We start from the raw sequence: 19,668 nt of genomic DNA, 5'->3' as shown, positions 1-19,668 counted from the left end.
GAAGGGGGGCTCTCGGTCCCTCTGGTGCAAAGAGTTGGGCATCTGGAAAGGGGTTTACAGACTTTTGGATACTGAGTCCTAAAGCCTTCCCCATTACACCACTACAGCACATTTAGAGTGCATCCCAGTTTTTCTACATGATAAAGAAGTCTGTTAGCATGACTCTTTGTATTTAAACTATAAGAGATAAATGGGTAAAAATTACAGAAAAGGTTTCTGGATGCTCAGACTGTCCTGTAATTATACAAACTGAAGGATTTTTAAAAAAATAATAATTTTTAAATAATTCATATGTATGTGTGTATATATATATATAGTACAGAGAGAAACACTTCAATTACACTATTATTTAATTACTTTGTTGTGGTATAAATGGCCATGGGGGCGGTCTTTATCAGCAGGAAAAGTTGTAAAACTTACAAAAATACAGTTATGTCCAATCCCCTTCTCCACATAGTCCAAAACTGCCCAGTGGACCAGATTGGATATTTTGCTGGGTAAATTCGGGGCCTTATGTTTGACACCTTTGCTCTAAACGTGACCTGCTCCCAACAAGTTATGTGTTCAGCATAAGTTACTTTAGTGATTAAGCCAGTTAAAACTTTCGTGACACAAAAAACGGTTACTTTAACTCCAACAGTAACTCACTAGCTTATTAATCTGGCTTCTTGGTAGACCCCTGGGGTCACTTTAGCTCTTTGCAAGAACAGCATTTTATTTGAGAATGTTAGCATGCTCATGTTAGGTACTTAGCAGCTTAACCTAGTATGATACTAAAAACGAAATTGTCTGAGCTTGCAGCAACCCTCCAAGGCTTCATCCATCCCACTGTCACCACAGTTACACACACACTCACACACAGCCGCACGCACACAGAGAAATCTGCAGAGGTATATGTGTCAGGGAAACCTGTCTCCATGACCACAGTAAACAGGCCTATCAGCAAGGCTTACACACAGATGAAACATTATCTGGACAGAGCGAAAGAAGCCACACAGTCTGACACACGAACACTCGCTGGTCAGGAGAGATGGCAGAGCCGCAGCGAACATCTGAACCCATCAACTATGTGCATCAGGATGAAATCTGGTAAATCATCACAGTATGTTATTTATGTTTGATTTTACTCAAATTTTATAAAAATATGTTCTTGCATATCTGCTGAGTTACTAGGAAGCTCTTCTTTGAGCAATGGCATGTAAAGCAGTCATCACTCTGACTGGAGTGAGACCTTCAGCTCTTTCTGGATTTGCAGACAGTGCTGAAACTGGAGGAACGACTTGTTTCTTTCCACTGGTGTATGATGCAGGGTACCACATATGATTAAAAAAAAACCCAAACGTATTTGTATTTGTGTGTTAGGAAAGCGCATGTAAAGGCTGAGAAACACTCGGCTGAAGTTTGGCCTAACAAGTGGGGCTTCCTGTCTGAAGCCTACAAGGAGGTAAAGACAGCCACAGATAGCACCACTCGTTTTACTGAATGAAGGGTGACCAGTGGAGCACAGGACCTTTAACACTTGTCCACTGGTTAGGGTACAATCATAGATCCCCTTCTAGTCCACAACATGTGGAAAAGAACTGACAGAAATTCCAAGAAATACTCCCTCAAGTCAGACATCAGTTAAATGGACATCAAATAAAACTAAAGTAAAGGGGCCCCTCTCCTTTGGTGTCAGATTGCATTCTCTCATTAGGCTTTTTTTTCAAGCTTGATTTCTCAGTCAGATCCATCTTTTAAAAACAAACACATACACACACACACACACACACACACACACACAAACACATAGCTTGAAATATCACGGAAAGGGGGGTGACTTTTTAGTGCCTATGTCTATCTTTTATATACAGTTAATTATTACAAACAGTCCCACAAATTACAAATCAAATGTTTAAATAAACACAACATTCATATTGTTTAAGGTCTCCGGATTCCACATATGTGGATCTAACTTCTCTCTTATGTGTATTTTAGTATGAGGTGGAAAGTGTGAAGCTGAAGAAGGCAGTCAAAGTGGAGCTTCCCCAGCACCTGACTACACAACCTCTGACCCCTCCAGAAAAATACATACATGTATGACCTGGCTATCTATCTGTTTATCTGTCTTTCTCATGTATCTGACAGGTTTTGGGTTTTTTTCCCTTCAGGTTAGCCCCTCACCTCCTGTTCCTCAGACAACTCAGGGCATGATTGGTTGGCGTTCAGGTCACTCACATCTCCAGCTGGAAAAGTACAACACAGTGCGTCATAGGAGGCGTAGTTTTTTGAAGGATTTGGGCTGACCTTTTATAGCTTGTATTTGAGTACTTAAGTCCTCGGCCACTGTTGTCTCACCTAATAAATGACTAATGACTGGAGCATATTTGGCATATTTCATGGTCTCTTTGACACTATTCCACATTAATAAAACAAATAAATCTTTCACAACTCTGACTTCAGACTCAGCGTAGGGCATAAATTTCGCCAGTCGAAGATCAACTACCACAGATGATGAGATGACAAGTGGTTTACAAAACTGTCCATTAATTGTCCATTGAAAATGTCCTTGAAAAAAAAAACAATGTATTATTTATTCTTCTAATTTCAATAATGTCCATATACCACTTGCATCAAGCTCAAGTTTTGTATAGTCCATTTTCTTTAAACTATCCCAAAATGCAGAGGTGTGGACTCGAGTCACATGACTTGGACTCGAGTCAGACTCGAGTCATTAATTTTATGACTTTAGACTTGACTTGAAAAAATGTTCTAAGACTTGTGACTTGACTTGGACTTTTACACCAATGACTTGGGACTTGAATTGGACTTGAACCGGTTTACTTGAAAAGACTTGATATTTTACCCCAAATATAAAATTTAACATGCATATTATATAGAGATTGAAAATGTGACGTCATTCACGGGTAGAACCGCAAATGATTCTGGGAACTCGTGGCAAGCGGTACTAGCGCACGCAGGCTTTCAATTAAAATCAGTTATACAGCGATAAAAAGAAACACAAAAATGTCAAGAAGCTGTTGTATTATTAACTGCAATAGCCGGTCGCATGACAGCCACGGGAAGCCGACGGGTAAAGAGATCGGTTGTTATCGGATTACGTCGTTGAAGAGAAATTGTTCATGTTTCCGAAGTAACAAAGACGCGACGGATGGCCTGGATTGCAGCCATTCAAAGATCAAATATAACGTCCCAGAACACTCCAGCTCACAGGTTAGTCTGCTCCAAGCATTTACACGAAGGTCAGTGTTTTTTAGTAGTTAATACGTCATTTTCATAACATAATTGGTGATATAGGTTACAAGCAAGAACAGAAATTGTCGCGCTATGCTCCTTTATTTATTGTGCATAAATAGTGAATTGTCCTGACACAATATTGCGTTTCGCTTCTGTTATTATGGTACATTGACAAAAACATATACTTTTATTCACAGTTTAAAACAGGTTTTTTGTATCACTAATTGCCCAGTACGATTACAGCATACAATATTATTGTCACTGCTACATTTCTGTGATGGGTACCAGAAATTATTTCCACTACTAATTAATTACCGTTGAGCTCAAAGGTCCTATTAATAAACGGTTAAGGAATGTGTATTTATGACGACGATTTGTGAGACTGGTAAACTTATGATACGTACGATGGTCTTTCGTTCTACACGGTGCATTTCAAGGTCCTGTACCCATCTGTCGGTAAACTGTACCTGGGCTTGTTGCAGTGACCGGAAGTTACTAAACTTCATGAGTGTATGCACTCACTCCAAGAACCGTATAATTATAAATATGCATATAAATATGCTAAGATGAGATAGCTGACTTCATCTAACTAGCAAATGTTGTCCAGGCTACGTTGGTGATACAGTTTTTTTTAATGTGTATGATATTTTTGTCATGCGATTTTAAAGCTGGTCCTACAACCACATCCAAGAATAACATGCAGCTTATCTCAGAACTGTCGGTGAAAATTATTCTTGGAGCTAGGTTTAATTGAGCTGCATTTTAAAGAGGTGCAATTTCACAATTTGTGTATATTTTCTAAGTTCACTATTTTGTCATGTGTTGAGAAAAACACAGATTTAAAAATTACATGGTCTAATATTTACATTTAGCATATAACTGCAACATTATTTTTTCGTTTGTTTTTTTTAAAGACTCGAAAGGACTTGAAATTCAAAGTTTCAGACTTGTGACTTGACTCGGACTTTTACACCAGTGACTTGAGACTCGACTCTGACTTGCCTGACATTACTTGAGACTTGACTTGAGACTTGAGGATAAAGACTTGAGACTTACTTGAGACTTGCAAAACAATGACTTGGTCCCACCTCTGCCAAAATGATCTAAGAAGACCATGCGTGATGATTCTTCTTCTTTATATTTTTATTGGCGGTTGGCAAACAGCAAAATGGTGCAATACCGCCACCAACTGGTGTGGAGTGTATACATGATGATATCCACTCATTCACAATGATACAAGATTAAAAAAGAAAAAGAAAAAAAAAGGAACATTTGCCTCTGTCCCATCTCATCACAGCTGAGCACCACTGAACCTTGATTAAGTGGCTGTTGAGACAGTGCCAAGTGGCGTTACTACTCCCTCTTGTGTTGACAAGTTGCAATAGCATCAAAAACATAAAATGACTAACATAAAATCACTGATAAATCTACACCTGTGTCACAATACTGCCCCGCAAAGGCAGAATACTGTAACTACAAAATTAGCCAATATTACCAGAAGTAATGAGACGGAACGAAATTTTTCTTGTGTTTTGATTTTCTTACTACTCCATCGGCTCTTTCTGAGTACTTTGGATTCCTCTCTCGGTCCAAAGACCTACATGTTAGGTTAACTGATGATTTTAAATTGCCCATAAATGTGAATCTGATTCCGAATGACTCCCTGTCTCTATATGTTAACCACTCTTTTCCAATTACAGTGTTTTAAAACAGGTTATGTAACGTCTGACTGGTAATAACCACAATGAGCATTTATTAGTTTGCTCAACTGCGAAATTCCCCATAGTTCCACGCATGAGTCACGCTGACGTAATGACATCACGAGGCCTGCTTTGAAAGCGGAAGAGACAAAAACAACAACAGCCTCGGCATCAGGGAGGGACGCACATTTTATTTTTTTACCTGTGTGGTATCAGAAAGTCAGCGGACTTTATCTACGGTTAACCCACCAGCTAAAGTTTACATTTAAGCTAGAAACATGTCGCTATTTGGCAAGATATTCGGAAGCGGGGGTAAGGGTGGGAAAGCGCCGACACCCCAAGAGGCTATTCAGCGACTCGGAGAGACCGAGGAGATGTTGGCCAAAAAACAGGATTTCCTAGAGAAGAAAATTGAACAGGAGCTCGTGACGGCGAAGAAAAACGGCACGAAAAACAAACGAGGTGAGGAAAAGCTCTTAAACTGCGTCGGATTTAATGAAATTGTCAGAACGGCTAGTTAGTTTCTTAGTTAGCCTGAGGCTAACTCAACAGAAGGAAGAGGGAAGTTGTTAGTTGACACGCTGCTTACCTGAAAACAAGTCTGTCCACCCGGCTACAAGACTCCATATTTAAATGTCTAGTTTTTGGCTGGCACGTATAAAACAACTGAAGGGAAGAAACAAACTTTAAGAAATGAAATAAACAAGAGACAAAAAGTTTGTAACGTTTAGGTTCGAAGACTCAGGCAGCCAAATATTAAACTGATGTTTATGAGCGTAACTAAGTTTGCATGCATATATATCCAGGTATTGTTCTAAATATTTACAAAACCTAACATATTCATATTGTTCTCTCTTGACAGACAGTGTCTTTTTTTTTAAACAACTGCTTAATAACACCAAACTTTGGGTTTATCTTATAAAATGGAAGCTTTGCCTGGAGCTGTTTTTGGAACAGGTCATACCTTACAATTAATTTCTGTCCATTTTTTTTCTTAGCCCTGTGTCCTTTTTTAATCTACAGTATATCACCCTTCAGTCTTGGGCATGTAACGATATAAAGCGCATTGTCAGTCATAGATTCATTCCCATACTGCAGTATGCGCTGTTACAGTTTAAGTTATATCCACATTTTAAATACATTACTTTTTTTAAGACTAGTATCTTTATCTTCTCTGTAACCATCCTATTACAGTGACAGACTTGGACTTTTCACAGTTTTGTAAATTTATACTGTGGTTTTAAATAAGTATATCAAATGGATGGATATTTGAAGGACAGAATTATTAGTGAGTGAGTGAATGTCTGTGCAGCCATTACACTTAAACTGTGTCAACCGCATGTGTGCCTGCTAAACTGAGTAGCAGTAGAACAGTTAGACAAATGACAGGTTGATCTGACTGTCATGGCGCAAAGACCCAAGCAGATCCTTACATGCTTGCAAATACAGAAAGTAGACTATTGGCTTAACACTAGTTACTATCACTGTGAGCTTGTCACCTAAAAGTAATTTTTAAAGTCTTAGTGTGATCTAAATCGGAAAAATCTTTCCATCTCCAAAACCTGATTTTCAACATAGTTCATCCCATAAGTCAGCCTCCGTCTATCTTTGGGGTGACTGATTATACACAATACATAAATTCCTCATGACAATATACCAACCCTGCTGTAATCTTGGCAGCTGCAAGATTCATGGTCTCTGTTTTCACTGCTTGGTTTTACTTTTTTTTTTTTTTTACTGTACTTCAAGGAGGACCTCTGACTTTTTCTTCCACATTTTCTACTTTCTATTACTTCTTTATTTGGTTTACTGGCAGCCTACCACTAAATGGATGTTTCTACCTATTAACATTACTGAAGAATTAGTGATTTAATTCACCACGTCTCGTCTATAATACTCAGGATGTCGCTTTTCACACGGACACTTATGTTTTTTCATTGAAGTAGCCATAGACCAAAATGGACTCGACATTGTACTTGTTGCATGAAAACTGCTGATGGTCTCTAAAAAGGAGCAGAGTGGCAGGAAAAGCAAAACGTCACCCAATTAGAGCGACCTCTGAGACTGAAACATGGAGTCTGAATGCATTTCTGCAACCCACATAATGTGATAATGATTTGTGTGATGTTGGCTAATGATGTTATCAGTCTAGGAATAGGTCCGGCTGCTGATATAATCTGATCAAATGGAAACTGTCAGCTGCTGTCTGGCTGCTAGTGGAAAAGGCTAGGCACAAAGTAGATTGCTAAAGGTGTGCATGTGTGTGGATGTGGGTGTGTGTGTGTTGGTGGTATATGGCAGCTGTGGTCACGAAGCAAGGTTTAGTGGATTATAATTGACAGGCTTTTCAAAGAAAAGAGGTGGACAGGTGGTGAAATGTTCCTGTAAAATGTAGCCTTGCTGTCTGTGTGTCATATAATCAATTTTTGTATTCAAACCTACATAATTTGATTGCATACTATGAATAGTTCCTGTCTTGCTCTGAAGCTGTCCTCTCCCATTTTTTTCCCCCCAAAAGTGAGGAAATATTACATTCACATTTTGCATAAACTTCTAAATCTAGATTACTACCCATCATTATCATCATCATCAAAGTGTATCTCATGCAAAAGAGCCCATAAAACTAAATTGTCACATTAACAGTTATATGGTTTTAAAGTATGTTGACTGATTTACACTCCCAGTGCATTTATTAATGAATATGCAAGAAATATCCCCCTTTAAGCAGAGCCTTCATCTACTCTAATCTGTAAGTTAAGTAGTAAAGCTGTAAAGGTAACAGGTATTTTTCCCTTTTTCTTTTATTGTGAAACAACGATTAAAAGTATCTAGACACCAGCCCCACCTCTATCATATTTGGCTGTGGTATGTAAATGTGCTACCGTAGAAACAGTGGTCACGTAACCTTAGAAACAAACCACACCTTAATGCGTCATAGGTGCACTTCTGGAGTTAAATAATAATGTTTGCTCAAATTCATATGTCTTGACCAGTTCTCTTATCACATGGTTTTGTCATTTGTTTTTATTTTCCACAAAACAAAGTTGTGTTCTTCGAAGCCTCTTACATTTCTCTCATTGTTGTGTTGAAGAAAAATTCAAATGTTCTTAACCCTTTAACGGTTCATTCGTCAACCAACCCACTTCGTCCTCACTCTCAAACCACAAAAAGAAACAAGCAGTTTAATAATGACAAATCAAGAAAAGTTATTGTGGGGTAAATTTGATTTTTTTGGAATCCCAGATTACTGTTAGAATTGATTCTATGAGAAATATATGAAAATGTTGGTATTGTGCTAAATCTTGAGTATTGTACTAATTACTGTTTTATTTTGTATGCATAACTTTAATTTAGTCAAAGTCAAAGTCAAAGTCAGCTTTATTGTCAATTCTGCCACATGTACAGGACATACAGAGAATAGAAACTACGTTACTCTCAATCCCTAGATAAAATAGCAAATGAACATTTAAATATAAGAGTGATTGAAAATGCAAGTAAAATAATTAAAAAGTAAAATTTAAATAAATAAATACAATACAATTTTTACATATAACAAGAAAGCTATACAATATACAATATAATGAGTAAATGACATTGAGTGCAAACCAGGCAGAGTAGTGCAAATGGGCAAATAGTGCAAATGGAGATTTGGTAATGTACGGTAATACATTTAAGATGTATATCCAAGGTATCGGAGGCCCTTTTTTTCCTGGGCAATGTGACCAAGAATAGAATTATACAGGTGATAGAAAGACTAATGGTTTTAACCTAAACATTCTCATATGTGGACATTTTGACCTATTACTGTGGTTATCTTCTGCTATTTAGAGGAACATTTAGCATGTCTTAGAAATTGTCCAATATTGATGTTATTGTTGTCATTATTATTTAGCTCAGAAATGAAAAAATGCTAAGAGGAAAGGTCTTATTTTCATTTTTTCCTGTTTATATGGTTCCTTATAATGTAATATAGCAGCAATATGATTATATTTACTTAGGATATACTATGACTAAATATGAAATGACTAATAACAATGAAAAATAGACTAATTAGATATATTAGCTAAAGTTGGGAAGAAGATGAATTACCATCATGCTTCCTGCCTTGCAAAACATGGGCAGAAATCTTGAATAGTTTTTTAAATTATTAATTTTGTAATGTGTTACAAAGAAAACCTCAAATCCTTTCCATTATAGGGATTATTCTACTTTGCATCAGTTGTAGTTTGTTCAAAAAGTCTGAATATACTCAATAATTTTAAGATTGTTTGACATTAATTATAATTTTGAGGGTCTTGGAAAGGCCCTTAGTATTTCAATAATTAAATCACTCATTCATTCAATTTATATTTATAAAATAGTGCAGGACCTCTTTCAGATTTCACAAATCTGTGATCACCAGTTTTTGAGATCAAACTGAGGTGTAATATGTATTAAACCTGCTGTAATTGTACAACAGCAACATTTCAGTTTTGTTGTGTAAGTAATAAACACATTTGGACAACTTTGTTCAACATTTTGAATTGATATGAATGTGTTTACTGCTGAGTGTGCTTTTCATGTGGATGTTTTGTTTTGTTTTTCCACTACAAGTGCAGTTCAATTTGATATGCACTTGGAAAAAAGGTCCTGAAATTTTTTGACCTCTTTTCTTAGTTCCTTGTGACTCAGCAGATTTGAGTCAGTTGTAAGTTTCACTTGATCCATTGTTAAGGTGATTTCCTATGTAAGCACCTAAGGGGAATTCCCAGTATAGGTGTGTGGCTGTAGTGTTTGTTTGTTTGTTTGTTTGTATTTAACCCCCACTCCCTTGAAGAACACAGGAACCAAAATACACATTTATAGTCACACACATAAATGTGTATATATATTTTTTTTTAATCCTCTCAGCTAGGGCTGGGCTATATCATACCGTTCATGGTAATACCGGTGTAATTTTGGGCAACGATAGGAAAATGAAATATCGCGATAGAATATGGGTAAAACGCGCATGCGCAGTGCCTATGTTTACAAACGCACATGACGGTGACGCAGAATGAGAAGAGCGAAAGCGGATCGTTAAATGAAACGGATGAACCAGAACTGGTTTGTAAAAATGCTCCAACTTGAGTGGTGTGGAACTGGTTTAGCTTTCGTCCATCAGATACACAACAAAGCACTATTTTTGGTAGAGCATGCTAGCGGGCCGTCGTTATTACCATGTTTTTTGGAAAATACGGCACACTTAAAATCAAGCCTTTGATTTTTCTGAAAATCAACAGTGGCCCTTATAATCCCGTGTGCCTTATGAATGAATTCTGGTTGTGTTTACTGACCTCGAAATGATTTTATGTACACGGCGCTCGAAGTTCTGTCAAATGTTTCAGTACGACTTTGCTAAGCCACGAAGCCGCACCATTTGATGGATTGTCGGAGCATTACGGCTATCGTAGGCAGGCGCCTCGCGGAGTGATACGTACTGTACTTCAACATAATGTTACCGTATTGTGTGTGTGTATAACCTCTTTTTAAGTTTTGTGGATATTATACATGGTTATGCTGAGGACATGTCGGCCAGTTTCCACTGGAAATGCCTTTTGGTTAAACTGTCAGCAAGGAATTTGCATTTGCACTGTTACATTTTTATGTAACTTTAATGCACATAAAAAACAGCTGCTTGTTTAAGTGAAAATACATTGATGGGGTTTTTTGCACTAATAAAGTTGTGGAGTTGTAAAGTATTTTGTCTATTTTGTCAATTATATCGTCAGTTATATCGTTATCGCAAATTTTCAAATGTATATCGTGATAAATATTTTTGGTCATATCGCCCTGCTCTACTCTCAGCTAATCAAAGAACCATCACCGGATTTCCAAATGTTGTACTTTCCAACTGAGTTTGATCCGGGCCTATGTGAGCTTGATGAGCTGCAGGACTTGTTGAAATTCAGTGAGTTACAAACCTAAAAAGTCTGACTGAAGCATGTTGTGACTTCATGCAGAGATTTGGCTGAAACAGGATTTTATCCGTTTGAGTCTTGTTTCGTGATGACAGCATGAAACCATTTACTGCACTTCAGCACAAAGCAAGCTTTTCTGCTGCGTGGTTGATTGTAATGTTGAATGTCATGGGATGGTGATAAGGTTTCAATGATACCGATTAGCCAATAGTGACTCTGCTTATAGGTCAAATTCTTTATCGATCCCATTTGTGATTCATGATCAGTTGTGTATAGGAAGAAAAAAAGGCCTGCACAGTAGTATTTGGCAAATAAGCAACATTTATATGTTTTGTACTTTTCGTTTTTCGTTTGTTTTTTAATTTTAAAAAAAGAATAGAATACTGATGAGCATTTGTGCTGCTTTCTAAACGAAGTTTATTTTCCCCTTCTTGTTTTTGCATGTCCAGCGGCTCTACAGGCCTTGAAGAGGAAAAAGCGTTACGAGAAGCAGCTGGCTCAGATTGACGGAACCTTGTCCACAATTGAGTTCCAGAGGGAAGCTCTGGAGAACGCCAACACTAACACAGAAGTGCTCAAGAACATGGGCTTTGCAGCTAAAGCAATGAAGGCCGCACACGAAAACATGTATGAGAGAAGTTCTGGCAGTATCTCAAAAGAGTCTTTTGTTATTTCATCATTTTTTTCCCCATTTTTTTAACTGTTGTTCTAGCTTTTATTTGCCACAGGATTTCTGTTAATTCTTTATTTTTATTTTTTTTTACTTTTCCCCGTATGTTCTGTCATGAGACTTTATTTCTCCAATTTGCTTCCCCCTCTTTGTTCCCTTCAATAATTCCTCCTTTTTCCCTTTTCTTCAAATTTGTGCCCTCAGATTCATTGATAGTAAAAAGTGTGTCTGAGTTGTACTTGGCAGTGTAAATTTAGTTCTTTTTCTATTATTAGCGGCTACATGGTGGTAGAATGTATAATTATATTATATTTACTAACATTTACATGCCACCTTTGACTCGCCTGTTTCACAGGGACATTGACAAAGTAGACGATCTGATGGCAGAAATCACAGAACAACAGGAGGTTGCCCAAGAAATCTCAGATGTGATCTCTAGACCAGTTGGCTTTGGGGAAGACTATGATGAGGTGAGAGCAAAACAAAAAACAAACAACAAAAAACATGAGGCCTACAGAAACTAAAAGCCTAAATTTAGGCTGATGTTTTAGATTTTTCTTTCAAACGAATGTCACAGCAAAATGTTACAGTAATTATAGATACAGTGTCCCATGAAAACATTAATAAAAAAAGTCAAAACACACTTACTTACATTTTTACTGTGACAATGTGACTACGCAGTGAGTGACTTGCCTCTTTCCTATAATGTCTCTGTAGTTGCTGCCTCATTTAAGCAGTGAGTTGGAGCCACTGCTGATAGTTACTGGTTTTTAGAAAATAAAACTGAGATCTTAAATGATTTGTAAAGCAAATATATACATATCTTACATCTGCTATCTTACTAAATGGCTTCTGTCTAGTTATTTTTGATCTACATAAATCTGATTCATTTTGTTCTTTTCTCTGTTTAGGATGAACTCATGGCTGAGCTGGAGGAGCTGGAACAGGAAGAGCTGGACAAAAATCTTCTCGAGATTGGAGGCACAGAAAATCTACCCAGTGTACCGTCTACATCACTTCCATCCAAACCAGGTATAATGGCACATAAAAAAGCAAAACTAGTTTTAGTTCAGTTTAGTGCACCATCCATTTGACTAAAATATACTTTTTTCAAATTAAAATTGAATATTTTTTTTTCCTTTTTTCCTTTTTAGCCAAAAAGAAGGTGGAAGAAGACGAGGACGAGATGGCAGACCTCGAGGCCTGGGCGGCTAACTGAGCTGGCTCGCCCTGCTAGCTAGCTAGTGGCCTTCTCCCTGCTACCAGACTGATCCCAGGCATCTGGAAGAGAGATGGGGACTCTGGGCTGCTGAGCTGGCTGCTGGCATGCTGCTCTGTCTTAAAGCCTACTTCCCAATATCTAACCATACCCCAACTTTGAAGTATGCACTTGTGCACATATTTTTATGACTTCAAAAGAAATGAACCCAGGCTCTTTTTTTTTTTTCTCAGTTTAATGTTACAGAATGAATCTCTTTGCTCCAGCTGTGCACTCCTCTTTTTCTAAAGGGCATAGAGGGAAAAATAACTTCATGTCCAGCAGCCTGTGGTTATGTATCAAAGATTGTGTATGAGCATTTGGGTGCATACTTTTTGGGAGGGTGTGTGGAGTAACAGGCTTAAAGGCTTGTTTCGAATGTGAAAATTCAACACATTTTGGGGGTGGAAAAAAAAAAGACAATAAATAATTTTTCTGCTTCCTGCATCGTCATCTCTCAGCTCTTCTACAAAGATGACAGCAAGCCATTGCTGCTGCTACCAAAAGCAGCAGAAAAGTTAAAACGTGTAGGCCTTTCTCATTAAACGTCACTGTGAAATTACAGACCTGCTACTGTCGTAAACTACATTAAATCCTTTAATGGAAGGATCCAAGATTTGATGTCTTTGTCCCTCTGTCTGCTGAAGTGTAATAAGAAAAACATCTGGGTCATCTAATCAGTTGCATCCTACTAATAACGGCATGTGGTGAACACCCCACCACCACCACCAAAAAAAAAAAGAAGGAAAAAAAAAAGTTCTTTAGAGGTCATAAGCTACCAAGCATGATTTACTGCTAGTGCTACACAGTTTATGCTGCTGCTTCTTTTTTTTTTTTTGCTGCTGCTCATATTTTACTCCACTACTTTCCATCTCTGTTTTTTGTTTTATCCTATACTCTCTTAGATTGATGTCATTGCTTGTATCCAACGAAAGCAGTCTTTCATAACACTATTGCATCTTTGGTTCTGTTTGCTTTGTGGCTTTTTCAGCTGGGGCATGAGAAAGGACAATGTGTCATATGTGCTCCAGGGACATGGCTGATGTTGAAAGCATTTGAGTTGTGTGCTCGTGCACAGTAAGAATCAAACCAGATGTTTACACCTCTAAGCTGGTTGGGACACACTAAAATAAATCATGCCTGAGCTTGATAATCAAGCAAACTGGGTACTGAGGGCCAAACATGCAGGGCGAATGGTACAGATCACCCAGTGATAGCAGTAACAGTAAAACCAGTAAATCAGATCAGTTAGCCCTACAACAACAAGTTCCAACTTGCCAAACTGCAGTTGAATCCATTCAGTTCTCATAAGCACTCTTTATATTTCCTCAGTCTTACAAATTAGTAGCTACGCCCGTAATAATGACCAATATTCAGGACACCAAAGCTTCTGCTGCTTCTGCTTAGTCTGGTCTTCATTCTGAAAAAGCACACATAAGGCTGCTCTAACTTCATAACCAGTCATTCAGAAATATGTAGTCAACTTGTTACTCCAGTAAAGCTGCCAGAGGGCACACTACAACAACTTGGATCCGTTTGTGCCTGATACCTTGTACTGTCTGTGGTTTCACAGTGACTATATCTGAAGTCCTACGCTGGTTGAATTTAAAGATGATGTGTGAGTGTGATGTTTTTTGAGACTTGACACAGTGACCTCTTTAGTCAAATTAAGATGGTGAGGTACATTCCCACCGCATTTAAACTCTCCTGTAGTACGAATTGATTTTTCAGCACTGTGACAAGCATGGGGTGCATCTGTTCCATGTTGGTCATCTTGATTACAAATGTGACATAAGGAAGTTCTGCTCACTTGTCCCTTGACTTATAGCTGCAGCTACATCTCCTTCTTTCTCTTGGGGAAACAGAATTCTCAGTGTACAAATTGGGGTTGATCATGACTGGCTTTCTCCTGTAATTCAAACATAACTTGCACATTTTAATTAAGAGGTGAAACTTTTAGTGCTCAGTTGTTATGCATTTAAGAATGGGTCAACCCCAATCCTTACATGTAAATAAAATAAAATAAAATTGGGGAAATAAAACTTGCATATGCCAATGCTTGTTTTTGTTTATTTTTATATAATATATATATAATTTTTTTCTGTTTACCTCAAATATCAGAACCACAATGTGACCTGTAGCCATCTTAGCTCAGCTTGGCTGTAAAATACGGTTGGACATTGAAAAATTTCCATGTCACAAACATGACTGTTGTTTATGTGGGAGGTTACATACATTTTATCTTAATAAAGTTGAGACTCAATGTGTCTGCACTGCTGTATTGGAATTAGTTTACCTTTTATATATTTCTCAGGCAGCAAACATCTGGAGTTTATGTCACCGTTCTATTTTTCCCCTTCATCTTTCAACCTGTCCCGTTTTGTAATGTTTAAAACCTGTGGAGACCCTGCCTTCCCTCAAAAGTTGTTTATTTTACCTGACTGCAGTAACAATGAGTACATTAACGGTTTGAGGTACATGTATCACAGTACACTGCCTGCCTTCTACTCCATTTCAGTGTATTTATGTTGTGTTAATCATATTTAACTTTTAGTTACCATGCAGGTAAACCTTTACACAGATGCATGCAACAGATGTATTTGGGATCAACTCCTGAGCCTAAATGCAACTTGCATGTTAGCAATTTGCACCGAGGGCTCCAAATTATTAAGTATAAAAATATATCACTTATGTTGACTCTCTCTGTGATAGAGTGTCACTTCCTGTTCTGTTTTTGTGTAGGTTGTCAGCGTAGCCAATTAAAAACTTCTAGATAATGTCTTATTTCATAGTGTTTTTTAATTTAATTTTTAATTTTCATACTTCATTTGCTTTATCCAAATCATACTCTCTGTTGAGTCACTCACTAATTATATTCGCAGTGTTCACTCACTGTTTCTTTTGTGACTCGCTAACAGCATGGCCTCTTCACCTGTCGCTGCTGCACTTTCCTGGTCTTTGTGTCAGATGTGTAGTTACTGCTCAGCCCCCTTTAGCAACAAATGTACTTGTAATAAATATAGTCTATTTGCAGCTTTGGAGGCCAGGGTCACTGAATTGGAGACTTGGCTTTGCACCCTCGAAAAACCCGTAGCTAGCCAGGCCCTTATAAACGCTGCAGCAAAAGGTAGCGTAGGCACCGTTAGCTCTCCACCGGGAACACAGGACGGCTGGGTGACAGAAGCACCAACAACCCGTCTGCTTCTAAATTCAGATAAAACTAAGGTTATTGTATGTAGTCCTAAAAATCTAGCCAGATGCTTACTCTGGATGGCATTACCATTACCTGTGAGGAATCTTGGAGTCGTTTTTGACCAGGATGTTTCCTTCAATGCGCACATTAAACAAATATGTATGACTGCTGTCTTTCATTTGCACTTTCTTCAGTGGCTCCCTGTTAAATCCAGAATTGAATTCAAAATCCAGCTCATAACATACAAAGTTGTGATTATTCAGGCTCCATCTATATACCTTATAGTACTGCATCACCCATTAGAGCACTTTGCTCTCAGACTGCAGGCTTACTCATGCTTCCTAGAGTTTTTTAAAGTAGAACTGAAGGCAGAGCCTTCAGCTTTCAGGCCCCTCTTCTGTGGAACCGGCTTCCAGTTTGGATTCGGCACTGTCTATACTTTTAAGATTAGGCTTAAAACTTTCCGTTTTGCTAAAGCTGGATCAGGTAACCTTGAATCTTCCCTTAGTTATGCTGCAGTAGGTCTAAGCTGCTGGGGGATTCCCATGATGCATTGAGTATTTCTTCAACAGTCACTTTTTCCACTCACTATGTGTTTATACACCTCTATGCATTTAATCATTAGTTATTGTGCATCTCTGGCTCTCTTCCACAGGATGTCTTTTGTCATGTCTTCCTCCCTTCTCCCCACCTGGTCGCAGTCCTGCTCTTATATTTGGTTTTTTTCCTTATGTTTCTTGTATTTTGCACACCTCTGTTGCTTGTGTAGTGTGCACACAAGAATTTCACTCACATGCGCTGTACCAGTGTACCAGAACATGTGATGTGACAATAAAAGTGATTTGATTTGATTTGAAGATGGTCACCGCTCACTGACCTTGGGTCTGCATGAGGTTTGTTCCTGTTAAAAGGGAGTTTTTCCTTCACACTGTCGCCAAAGCGCTTGCTCATAGGGGGTCCTGTGATTGTTGGGATTTTCTCTGTTGTATTATTGTAGGGTCTATCTTACAATATAAAGCACCTTGAGGCAGCTGTTATTGTGATTTGGCACTGTATAAATAAAAGTAAATTGAATTGAACTTTACACTGGAAAATGATGCAAAATGACACAGAAGGAATTGGGGTTAGAAAATGAGCGTGGTATCAAAATGTTGGTAAAACTGAGATTTTTGATATGTTATAAATTATCACACTTTGTGATATGAAACTTGAAAAAAACAAAAGTTTGTTATGTTAAATGTTACAGTTTTCTCTAGTGAATTAGCAAAAAACAGATAAAACATCCAGGGTTATAATGCTTGCACCTGTTATTCTGTGTCAGACATTTAATGGTGCAGTACTGCTACTGAAAATATGAGATATCCATTGATAACCAGATCGGATTGGATCCGATCTGGTTATGTATTGTGGACAACCCACAATACAGGTGACAGCTGTTGGCCTCCTTTCACAAGGTTATCTGTTAGAAGATTAAACCTCAGCCATGTTCTTTGTGTCATGGGCTGGGTCTGTGACCCAGTGTTTGAGTTCTTATATGTATCTTTTGTATTCATTTGTGCCCTAGTTTAGCTCACCTAGTTAATTTCTAGATTGCTGTTTAGTCTTGTTCCTTAGTTGTTTATGTCATCTCCCCTGTACTAAGTCTCCCTGGTTCATGTGTCATGTCTGCGTGGTTATGTTTAGTTCATGTCATGTCTAATCTCCATGTTTCCTGTTTTACTTTGAAAGTCTGTATTCGATGTCAGTGTATTTATTTTCGCCTCTCCTGTCCTGTCGTTAGGTTCATGTGTGTCAGCTGTGCTCCCATGTGTGGCCACTTCCCCTGATCATCCCTCATGTGTATTTAGTCTCTGTGTTTCATGTAGTCTGTGTCGCGTCGTCTGTGTTTCCACCCTCCATGTTGTCACAGCCAGTCTTAGTATTCATAGTTATGGTTTCCTGTGTCTTCATAGTTTTACTTTCCCAGTTTAGTCATAGTTTAGTTTGTCACTGCGTTTCTGCCTTATCTGCACTCCTTGTCACCAGCCACAATAAAGGCTCGCTTTCAGTTAAGTTTACTCCAGTCTACTCTCGTGTGTTCGCACCTGGGTCCACCACACACACCACCGCACGGTCTGCCTCCTCAGATCGTGACACTTTGAGCTTTTAAGCCACTCATCTAGTCACAAGCTAATGAAATCAAGTGGTATTTCTATATGCCAGTTATCTAGTCATCTTATATTATACAAGTCTGCGTCTACTATACAGGTCTCAAAATGCAAAATGAATCATCCATAATATCTGGATGTATCACAGGAAGAAAGTGCAAAACAGAAGAAAATTATTCACCTAAATAGTTCTTTAAAGAAGGTTTTATACATTAGGCAAATACCAAGAGATCCCAGACATCCTATATCATGACATGAACAAATTATACAGGACTGTAGACATGCACTAAATGTTACCAGAACAAAACAAAACAAAACTATAGTATCAGCTACAGAAGGTGTTTAGGTCCTTGCTTAGTGACCAGTGCATACTGTCACGTCACTGCCAAGTCAGAACAAAAATGTATGGCTCTCACAACATTAAACTGACAAATCTTATCATAAACAAATATTGTATAGTATGAATCCAGCACACTCTAGACCTAACATACCTTTAAACTGCAGTCAAATTCTCTGCATGCATAAGCAAAAAGCTGCTTAATCAGGTCTAATCTGCACTATTGGAATTTGTTTTCCTCACAATACAAAGATGGCTCAGTTGTTTGTCCTCCATTACTGCTTCTCCAGCTCTGGTTGTGCAAATATCCTCTAGTGAACCATGCACAATCTGTGATTGAACAGCTATGGCCTTTTTCCTCTTAATAACCAAGTGCATGACTATCAGTACCTACTTGATGACACTGTCTGAAAGCCTATTGTCCCTACTTTTAACGGGCAGTTTCCGTTTTTTCTGACACGCAGCATTTGGCAATTGAAGTGGTTAAACACTTTTGACTCCTGGTTTTGTCTGGGAGTGGTTGTATGAACTTGCTTTATGGGTAATCCAGTCTACAGGCTGTAATACACTGGGTGGCTCCACTGACCTGACAGATTGTCATCTTACATGTATATTACACTCAAAAACAGACCAATTCTTTATGGTGTGAGAACCGTACTTGAACTATGTGGGACCTGATGTCTAACTACAAGGTTTTTCTTGAGTTCTCATGCTGTATATTATTACTGGGACCCCAGGTATTGTTAGTATGGATCTGAACTGGTGTTCTGTGTTCAGTTTGCTTGTTTTTGTTTTGTTTTTATTGCTGTGAACTGTACACCATATTATATTATTTAATTAAGGGTTGTTTGTGAAAATTAAAATTAATAAAAATATCGTTTTTAAAAAAAAAGATAGACCTGAACAACAAGATACAATGAAAGTAACATATTTTCAAATTAAAGTGTAATTAACTGAATAAAGGAAACATCTCACACATTTTCATAGCATGCAGGGTTTAAATGTCAACAAAGATGTCAGGACTATGGTGGATTTGAAAGCTAGTCAAAGTTTAGGAACCAAAGCATACATATGATCCTACTGACCACTTGATCTCATTAGTAAAACATTTAAAAAACACATCTTTTACCTAACCATATTACATTTTTTAATATTAATTAAAATTATTAAATATTATAAAATATTGT

The 19,668-nt window shown here is 37.9% G+C and overlaps 2 protein-coding genes across 2 annotated transcripts; both read left to right on the top strand.

Moving 5' to 3' along the window:
* The first annotated feature begins 954 nt into the window (after window positions 1-954).
* LOC147331012 (ciliary microtubule inner protein 1-like) lies at window positions 955-2,356 on the top strand. The gene is made up of 4 exons (XM_086294272.1): window positions 955-1,089; window positions 1,363-1,444; window positions 1,978-2,076; window positions 2,151-2,356. The coding sequence occupies exons 1-4, from the start codon at window positions 1,031-1,033 to the stop codon at window positions 2,283-2,285; spliced, it is 375 nt and encodes a 124-aa protein (XP_086150398.1). The 5' UTR covers window positions 955-1,030; the 3' UTR covers window positions 2,286-2,356.
* Window positions 2,357-5,057: 2,701 nt separating this feature from the next.
* chmp4ba (charged multivesicular body protein 4Ba) lies at window positions 5,058-15,067 on the top strand. Its single transcript, XM_086293023.1, has 5 exons — window positions 5,058-5,399; window positions 11,326-11,503; window positions 11,902-12,016; window positions 12,458-12,578; window positions 12,701-15,067. The coding sequence occupies exons 1-5, from the start codon at window positions 5,216-5,218 to the stop codon at window positions 12,763-12,765; spliced, it is 663 nt and encodes a 220-aa protein (XP_086149149.1). The 5' UTR covers window positions 5,058-5,215; the 3' UTR covers window positions 12,766-15,067.
* Window positions 15,068-19,668: the final 4,601 nt, after the last annotated feature.

The sequence above is a fragment of the Aulonocara sp. 'chitande type north' Nkhata Bay genome, linkage group LG5 (assembly GCF_057382095.1).
Source record: "Aulonocara sp. 'chitande type north' Nkhata Bay isolate Kocher_YH1m ecotype deep benthic linkage group LG5, A_spYH_male_GT1.1, whole genome shotgun sequence".
Lineage (NCBI taxonomy): Eukaryota > Metazoa > Chordata > Actinopteri > Cichliformes > Cichlidae > Aulonocara > Aulonocara sp. 'chitande type north' Nkhata Bay.
This window is presented reverse-complemented; position numbering and strand designations above follow the sequence as displayed.

Excerpts from the sequence above, each read along its gene's own strand:
- LOC147331012 (XM_086294272.1), top strand. The coding sequence starts at position 1,031 with ATGGCAGAGCCGCAGCGAACATCTGAACCCATCAACTATGTGCATCAG. Across the intron at positions 1,090-1,362 it reads GTGCATCAGGATGAAATCTG|GAAAGCGCATGTAAAGGCTG; the intron begins GTAAATCATCAC and ends TTTGTGTGTTAG. Across the intron at positions 1,445-1,977 it reads TGTCTGAAGCCTACAAGGAG|TATGAGGTGGAAAGTGTGAA; the intron begins GTAAAGACAGCC and ends TGTGTATTTTAG.
- chmp4ba (XM_086293023.1), top strand. The coding sequence starts at position 5,216 with ATGTCGCTATTTGGCAAGATATTCGGAAGCGGGGGTAAGGGTGGGAAA. Across the intron at positions 11,504-11,901 it reads AAGGCCGCACACGAAAACAT|GGACATTGACAAAGTAGACG; the intron begins GTATGAGAGAAG and ends CCTGTTTCACAG. Across the intron at positions 12,017-12,457 it reads TTGGGGAAGACTATGATGAG|GATGAACTCATGGCTGAGCT; the intron begins GTGAGAGCAAAA and ends TTCTCTGTTTAG.